Source organism: Salvia hispanica, chromosome 5, assembly GCF_023119035.1.
Source record: "Salvia hispanica cultivar TCC Black 2014 chromosome 5, UniMelb_Shisp_WGS_1.0, whole genome shotgun sequence".
Lineage (NCBI taxonomy): Eukaryota > Viridiplantae > Streptophyta > Magnoliopsida > Lamiales > Lamiaceae > Salvia > Salvia hispanica.
The window spans coordinates 10,236,647-10,246,401 of record NC_062969.1 but is presented as its reverse complement, the minus strand read 5'-3'; the positions used below and the strand labels follow the sequence as shown (position 1 = coordinate 10,246,401).

The 9,755-nt window shown below is 34.5% G+C and overlaps 1 protein-coding gene across 1 annotated transcript; it reads right to left on the bottom strand.

Moving 5' to 3' along the window:
- Positions 1–3,060: 3,060 nt before the first annotated feature.
- On the bottom strand, positions 3,061–3,858 carry LOC125187728 (dirigent protein 21-like). The gene has a single exon (XM_048084354.1). The coding sequence runs from the start codon at positions 3,796–3,798 to the stop codon at positions 3,184–3,186; it is 615 nt and encodes a 204-aa protein (XP_047940311.1). The 5' UTR covers positions 3,799–3,858; the 3' UTR covers positions 3,061–3,183.
- Between the last annotated feature and the right edge of the window lie 5,897 nt (positions 3,859–9,755).

The window sequence follows — 9,755 nt, the reverse complement described above, 5'->3', positions numbered from 1 at the left end:
TTAAAGAACCACTAAGTAAATTTTAACGAGCATGTCCGAGCACTATAGTGCACTCCACTAAGTAATGGACTCATTCCCTACAATTTACATCCCTTATTCTAATTTTTCGATAACTAAATCTGCTCAGTAAATTGGATGATTATTTATATAAAAAAATATACTCTTCATTCCATGCTACTCATATTTTTTAGATAGTAAATTAAGGATTGAATAATAAAGTGTAATTAAATTAGTATAATAAGAGAACAAATATATTAACTCCATTATCTTAATTAAATGCCCTAATTTTTACTTAAAATAGAAATATTGCAAGTGGTTTGGGACTGGCCGGAAAATATAAGTGCGAGTAGTATGTGACATGACACATGTAAGTATTGTTAAATAGAGGAATGCATATTGTTTAGGTCGATTAATTTAATACTCCTAATTATGGAGTATTACTGAGTGTTTGGTCAATATGTATTTTTGCTACATTTCTTTTTGAGTAAAATTCATAGCAAAGTATGGTAACTCCTACAAGCCACTAATGTTGTTTGAGCGTTTACATTTATAATGAAAAAACACTATCATAATCATAATCTCTTTCATACTGACATAAGTATGATCTTTCTCCGGTTTCAAAATTGGACCAAGCTGGCTAATTGGATCGGCTCGATCGATTTGCACAATAAACCAGTCAGTTAGAACCATTTTCAATTTGATAAAATTGTCCAGTTCGACCATAAACCGTCTGGCCGGTTCAACTAATTTTTTATTTTCTAAAAACTGCTCCATCCGTCCCTGAAAAATAGCCTCATTTTGCAATTGTGCGATATCCACAAAAATAGTTTCATTTCTAAAAACGGAAAGTTTATCTCTCCTACTTTTCTCACTTTTTCTCCTCTCTCATACTTTACCTATTTTTTCTACCTATTTTTCTCATTCCCTCTCTTAATTTACCAATTTATCATTAAACCTCGTGTCGTCCGCAGATGAGACTATTTTTTAGACGGAGAGAGTATTAAGCATTAAAATCTTTTGCTTTTTAAAAAATATTAAATCTCATCGTATAAGAAAACGATGTATCATATTTTAAAAGATTAGTGATATCGTAATTTGAGAATTTAAAACAGATGGTTTCACTGAATTTTGTATTAATTTTGATTAATTTATTTATCAATGTATAAACTCGTGAATTCAATGTTATCAGGAATAAAAATATGTATTCTAGTATATTTTTCCTTTATCATGCATTACACTGCAATATTTATAGTATAATATACATTTAATTATATTATATATATTCGCTATATTAATTAGATTCGACCAATAATTCGGCCTGTCAACTTTTAAGACTTTATAGGTTACTCTGTACGTAGACTGTGGCGAACAAAAGACTAATGAAATTAGAATAACACATGTTGCTATGATAAAGAGTGGTTAGAAAAAGGGCCCACTTAATGAACAAATTAGTAGCAAAAGTAGTAGTATAATGATAGCAGATAGCAGGCGGGAATGGAAATGTAACATGATTCAACACTCTTTTCTTCATAACTTTTAATTAGTACTAGTACTATATATACTTTTTGTTTTTGATTGTATAATTTGTATTTTCCTCTGTCCCATTAAAGATGACTCGATTTCTTTTTTAGTTTATCTCAATTAAGATGATTCATTACTTAAAATAGAAATATCTTTTTCTTTACTTTATTCTCTCTCTTACTTTACTCTCTCCTCTTACCACACAAAATATAACTGCATAAAATTCCGTGCCGCCCAAGGAAGGGGTCATCTTCCTTGAGGACGGAGGGAGTATTAATATTCCGTTCACATGGATAAGTACAAAACAACGGCATTAATAAATACTCCATTCGTCCCATAAAAGATGTCACACTTGTGGGACGGTACGAGATTTTAGGAGGTTTTGTTTTGTGTGTTAAATGCAGAGAGAAAATATAATTTTAATATTCATGTGAGAGAGAACTTTTTCTAAAAAGGAAAATGTGACATCTTTTGTGGGACAAACTAAAAAGGAAAGTGTGACATCTTTTGTGGGACGAGGGAGTACTTTATAGTTGAAAAAAAATCAATCAAACCATACTACGTACTCCCCCTGTCCCATAAAAGATGTCACACTTGTGGGACGACACGGGATTTTATGAGGTTTTGTTTTGTGTGTTAAATGGATAGAGAAAATATAATTTTTATATTCACGTGAGAGAGAACTTTTTCTAAAAAGGGAATGTGACATCTTTTATGGAACAAACTAAAATGAAAAGTGTTACATCTTTTGTGAGACGGAGGGAGTACTATTTAATTAGTATATAATTTTATAGTTAAATTGACTTGAAATGAGCCAGTTTTAACGCACCAATTAAAGTATAATTTGAAATACTTAGTAGTATACTATTGTCGTCATCCTTATTTTAAAAAACTACTCTTTCTGTTCCAGAATAATAATAATAATTCTTTTCGACATAAAAATTAAAATAGAGTGAATAAAATAAAAACGTAAATATAGTAGATTAGTGCATATAGGAGAGAGCAAATTGACAAGGAAATGGTTAAATAAGAGAAACTAAATAAGTATGTTACTAATAGTATTTGATTAAAATTGAAATGATTCTGTTACTTAAGAATGTCTCAAATATAAATACAACTCTATTAGTACTATATTTAAACGGAGGTAGTATTTATAACTGAAATTACTTTTTTCTCAACAAAGATAAATAAAAACATATGAAAATTCTAGCTTCAACATGTAATTTCTTATTCATTCACGACCTTTTAAAAAATGTTAGCATCAACATGTAATTTCTTATTCATCCACTACCTTTTAAAAAATGTTAGAATGCTTCAATTGTTGTTGGTTTAGCTTAAACTATATTGTTAACTACATCATATCTCAGGGAACACGCATATTGGAAAATCAAGTGGGTATATTTTAATTTTTAGATGTCGTCAAAGTTCTTCATCCTGGATATTGAATTTTATTAGTCCAAGGTAAATGCTCCTTACTTTTTGACGTGTAATTATGTAAATGAAATTTAAAATTATAATCCTCGCAAGCAGTAGACTGAATTTGAGAAAAGGAAATTTTCATCCATAGAAATGAAAAGGAAAAGACACAGTGTTTTAGCGACGGATGCTAACAAAACAAAGTCATAAACACAATCAAAGTGGAAATTCATCATAATTCCCTTATCACATATCGGCAACCTTATTGATTGTAGAGCAATAGGTGGTGTAGATGTTATAGTCCAACACCGACACATTAGTTCCGGTTGAATTAGTCTTTTGAATTGCGTATCCACGTGCAAATCGGAAAACTCCAGTGCCGCCGGCAACGGTGAGCTCTCGCTGGGCCAGGGCGATCTCGTTCCGACCGAGAATACTGAGCGTGTAGCCGGCAAAGGGCCCCGCCGAGAAATAGAAGTTGAGGTTCACCGCTATGGCTATCGTGTTTAGGTCGGCTCTCGTGAGGAGCCCCTGGAGGCGCCCGAGCGCCTTGGAGTTGGCGGCTGGCGCGGCCGTGATGAGGTCGTCGATGACGCGGACTTTGCCGAATCCCGTCTTCGAGTTGGCGGTGATGGAGGCTTGCGCCACGTCGTACGTAGTGGTGTTGGGGTGGTTCACGCTAAGATCCTGGACGAAGACACGGAAATTTATGAATTTTTCTTTTCCGCGGCAGAAGCTGTCGGGGAAGCCTGTGACTTCCTCGACGACAAGGTCGTCTTGCTTTCTAGCGTCCACGCTCAGCACGGACGCTAGCAAGCATGAGATTGTTAGGATCACACCAATTGATGCTAGCTTTGCCATGTTTTTATTGCTATTTTGAACTAAATAGGAGCTATGAGAATGTTATGATGTGATTAGTTTTGTATGTGGTGAGAGGGGTTTATATAGAGGTCTTAACAATATTTAATGATTAATGTTCATACTTGGGAAATAATAGCATGTCTTCCATGTGCTTTTAGAGCAGCTGATCCGAAAGAAACATATAACCCCCTCATTAAAGTGTCATATTAATTTATAGTTGCTATTAAAGAATTATACTGTCTACTAGTATTATTGAGTAAAATGCCAAATCCAGTGGTAATAATATCGTGCTCCTTGCTGTAAATATGAATGCACTAAATAAAGATATCGTTAATACGACCCATCTCATCAAGCGGCTAAATGCAAAAGTTTTCATTTTTATTGAATTTTTATTATAATTGGTCTACGTGGAAATTATGAAAACCCCACCATCTATTATTTAAAAATACTTAAATTTCAAACTGTGAAAATATCTCAATAATATTTGATTGCTATATTAGTAATGTGTTTTGGGTTAAGGAGGAACTATTCCTCCCCCCACGAAACATAATCACAAAAAAATAAATAATAAACTAGTAAACAAAGAGATCAAATTTGGCCCAATAAATTTCAGCTATTTACAGTTCATAAGCCCAATTTGATTGAACCCATAAAATTATAGTACAAACAACAAAATCAAATTCAAGCCTCACACATGCGTTGTCGACGATATTTTAAGGGATATGAAGAGTTTCTCAGAACCAACACAGACGGCGCGTAGATGCCGAAGGTGGCGCGTGAATTGTTAAGGTAGATTCTACAGAGGTCTAGTTCATCACCTATTGTCCCATGAATAATTTTTTATGCTACCAAAGAATCGAAAATGTTTATACAACCATTAAGTCATTTTTATCTAGCATGTCCGAGCATGTAGTGTACTCCCTCTGTTTCAAGATGTCTACTTTCTTTAGTGACACAAGATTTTAGGAAAAAATATTAAATGAAGTATGTAGAGATAAAAAAGTAGTTGAATATTTTAATAAAAGGATATGACACTATAAAAAAATGTCTATATTAGTGTTGGATATTAGTGGAGGAAATAGTATGCCAATATAATTATAAATTGTTAAAGTGGAAAAAAAAAATAAAATAAGAGAGAGAATATTGTAAATAAAACTCTTCTCTATATTTTATTTATCTCTCTTACTTTACTTCCTCTCAGATTTAACTAATTATATTATTTTTCTAAAATGGGTGTAGAAAAAAAAACACATGGGAAACCTGCTTCAAGCGATTGGGGTATCCGGAGTGGTGGGAGGAGCGACAGAAGGCGAGGGGTACATCGGCGCAGGCGAAATTCACCGCCGCAGTGAGTGGCGAGGAACAACCTCGACAAACCGATGTTAGAAATCGGAGGGAAACCACCAGTGGCGGCGGCTCAGGAGTCCGTCAAGAGGGACAATCCAGTGGTGGCGGCGTACGAGGCGCCGGAAACCTCGCTGAACGGACGAGATTTAGAAAGTGTGATAGAGACTCGGCCATAACACAAGATATCACAAGTGCAGAACATGCAGAAGAAGAGCAACGAGGAGAGTGATGGAAGAAGAAGCAGAGAAAGAAACAGAGCTTAAGGAAGAAAGGATCGACCAAAGCGTCGGGTGTCCAGGCCCGCGAAGTATGGAGATTTCGTCACTTATTAGAGCTGGAAGCATATCTTGAAGAATTGTCTTTATTTTGTTTTTATTTCCATAATTACCAAACTTATGTTTAGAATAGATTTGAGTCAATCTTCTTGGGTTTTCTTCTTGATTCTTTCCCGAGTCGTACGTCCGAATCAAGTAGGAGGAATTCTATAAATACTATAGAATTCCCATAAATCGAGTCATCGAGAAATAAGAAATAAAATTCTTTTCCTCGAAACCCTAGTCCCAGCGAATCATATTTCCGCCGTTCCTATTTTTCTGCCAATTCTTCACGTTTCAAAACAGGTGCTCCATCGCCGATAGGACTCAGCGCCTATCAAAGTGTGACGGCGCAACAAGGAGGTAAAGGGTCCGGTCTAGAACCGAACCCTAACTATTCTACCCCTTTATATTTTTAGCCTCCAAGTTTTAAGTTAATAGAAAAAAACCCCATCATGTTAAATATCGGCCTCCCGACTTGCTGAAATATAAAAACGACCCCAAACCTTGGCAGAAATTTCGAATAGACCCCAATACATGTAATTATGTGTAAGAAAACCCTTTTGCACCCTTACAAAATATTTCCACTGCATTTCATATTAAAAATATGGCTGATACACATACGAGGGGATGTATTTTTGACTGTGGGGAAACCGATACTATGACTCCGGAGAAAAATTATTATATTGATCTAAGTTGTGAAGTTGATAAATCCTATATTAGAACTGCCAATGGGGAATTGATTATAGTTGTAGGATCTAGAACTATTGAGATATCTCCAACCCTTCGTCTCACGAACTACTTATATGTTCCTACTGTGTCTCAAATCTCAAAGGCTGATGTCTATTTGTCATGTCACGAAGGAGTTAAACTGCGCACTCCTAATGCACCCTGATTTTTGTATCTTACAGGATATTCAGACGAGGAGGATTCTTGGGCGTGGCACTGAGAAGCAAGGACTCTACTATGTGGACGAGATAGCTCAAACTGGTAGTGCGATGCTGGCTCACGGGTCCACGAAACAAGAAAACTTGGCTTTGGCACCGAAGACTAGGACACCCCTCCCCTGGTTATTTTAAACTTATTTATCCGAACCTTTCTATTCCTGCTAAATTTTCTTGTGAAACTAGTGTTTTGGCCAAGAGCCATAGGCAGTCTTTTAAACCTACGAATACTCGAATGAATTCCATGTTTTCTTTAGTATATTCTGATGTGTGGGGTCCTGCCCCATTCGTGGGTGGAAATGGTTTTAGATATTTTGTGGCATTTGTTGATGATTGCACTAGAATGACATAGGCTTATTTCTTGAAACATAAGTATGAAGTATTTGATAGATTTGTCTCCTTTCTCAAACTCATCCAAACACAGTCCCAAACTACTGTTAAAATTCTTAGATCTGATAATGAGGGAATTTGTGAATAATGCCATGACCCAATTCTGTAAAGAAAAAGGTATAATCCATCAGACTTCTTGCCCTTATACACCCGAACAAAATGGGGTAGTCGAAAGGAAAAACAGAACAATCCTAGAAATGACCCGAGCCTTGATGATTGAATCCAAAGTCCCAAAATCTTTCTGGCCGGAAGTAGTTGCCACTTCTATCTACCTCATGAACCGCCTCCCTACTAAAATCCTCCGCATGAAAACTCCCCTTGATACCTTGTCCAAATTAGCCAAAAATCCCGATCACCTAAACCTCTCACCAAAGGTCTTCGGATGTACCGTCTACGTTCATATCCCAAAACATGAAAGAACCAAACTATCCCCGTGTGCAACTAAATGTTTCTTCGTGGGGTACGAGTTAAACCAAAAGGGTTATTGTTGTTTTGATCCTCACACCAAAAAAGTCATCACCACTATGAACTGTAATTTTTTGGACACCGAGTTCTTTTACCAAATTCATCTTAGTAGTCAGGGGGGATTGATCCAGGTAGTACAATTGACTAAGTTGGGTTGTGCATTTAAAAAGAATACAATTTGAAGAGAAGTGCATTTTATATAAACATACAATTTGGATAAAGTGCATATAACATCATGACCACATGGTTGTCTCTTATTCTTATTGGTTGAACTTCTTTTTACTGCCGTGTTTTCCTTCTCTCCAAGCTTTTTGCATTGGTCCTTGTCTATTTTGTGAGAAATGTGGGATGTTTGTGGCAGCTCTGTTTTTCTTAGATTTCTTAGTGTAATATTTTTGGTTATTTGTATTCTTGGACTCTAAGATCGCTATCGTTTCTTGACATGAATAAAAAAATATATTTTAAAATTTCTATAATGTGCCATGCGAAAGACCCGCCAAATATGCACCCATTCACACGTATATATCCAAAGCGTTTGTATTGAGAAATGTGATCAGGACAACAATGCCCAATGACATGTCTATCATGTGCTTTTAGAGCAATTGATCAAAAAGAAAGATATAAACCCTAACATCATTTTCATCCGTGCTCTTAAATAAGAGTATAGAGGTGGGCCCGGATCCACTTTTACTCCTTGTTCTTAGGCAAGAGCACAACACCCACATCCGTGTTCTTCCACAAGGACAAATTCAAGGATCCCACTATTCTATTATTCAATTACTAAAAATATTTCTACAATATAAAAATATATTAAAATATAAAAATTACATAATTAAAATCCTAAAAAATAAAAATACATAATTAAAGTGTGAGTTTTGGGGAAAAAATTGAAAATAAATTAAAAGTGTGTAGAAAACGGATATAATTTATTGAGAAGTGGGAAAATAATTTTTTTATTATTTAAAAATAATTTTTTAAATTAAACTCGAATTTTTAAAATAAATTATAAAAAAAAACGAAATTGTCGTTGGCCAATCGCGTGCCGCCACGTAAGGCTGCTCAGCGGCACGGACGTGCTCTTATTTAAGAGCATCGCCATACCGCTGGCACAGAGGGACGAGCTGCAGCGGCGGACAGACTGGGGATGCTCTAAGCTCATTAAAGTGTTTAATTAATTTGTTAGTTGCTATTAAAGAATTATACTACTATAGTAGTATTGAGTAAAATGCCAAATCCAGTGTTAATATCTTGCTCCTTGTCGTAATGCACTAAATAAAGATATCGTTAATACGACCCACCTCATCAAACGGCAAAATGCAAAAGTTTTCATTTTTATTGCATTTTTATTATAATTGGTCTTATTATTTTAACGAATAAACAAACTGAAATTTTAAAATGACAAAAAAAGGTGGATTCAATTTTTTTTTCAAACTGGTCTTTTTATTTAAATAAATAAATAAACGGAAATTTGAAAACAGCACAAATACGATGTAGCATTACACTGTTACTCCATAATAGAATCAGTGAAGCTGCAAATGGCTAATTAGTAGTTACAGCTGCGATTTTTTGCTTTAATTAATAAGTATAATTTTTATTTTTAAAATTGTATTGGCGTAACGTGAAATTCAATTTCATATTACATTTGAATAATGGACCAAATTGATTTCGGTGAAAATTTCGAAAGGCAAGGAGCACTAGTAGTAATTAAAATACTCCTATACACCTATACTATAGCTAGACTAGTGGTCCTCTAACATAAAACAAAAAAAGTAACATTAAAATAAAACAAGCAGGAATAAAGATTAGTAAGATAAATTATTCAAAGATCGATTAATGTATGTCTAAATAAAATCACTTTCTCCTATTGAATAGAAACAGTACTCCATACCTATGCACACTATAAAATCACAGGAGAGAACATAAATATTTTGCTTTAACGTGTTCTCTCATTATAACTCTATAAAAGGTACAAATTAAATATTATATATGAAGAAACCAAGACATTGATCCAGGCACTAAACCATCATTATATTATTGTGGTAACAAGAAATGAAAGCGAAAATAGACGGATCCTATTTCTCATCCTCCATCACACAAATTCCTAATTTAAGAATCGAACCCTCCATTTATTTTCTTTCAATTTTAAACATTTATAACAAGCTCACAATCTTTAGGCAAATTATCTCCTTCAAATGAAATGCATCTGATAAACCTTACATTCATTGATCGATCGAACTCAGATTCTGAGTTAGACTAATTCATACTCTAGAATTTTAGTAATCCAAATAATCCGAAAACGATCAGCAATACCGGATTAAATTAGACGAAATTATATCTTAATTATGTAAGTGACATACATATACAACAAAAAACGCGTGTTGTGCTTGCAAAACACTTTGTTTTGTTTTTTTGTAGTGATAGAAGTATAGAACCATAATTACAAATAAACTCAGACTAAAACCTATAGCCCAATATATACTTTTCAGCCTAACAAGTT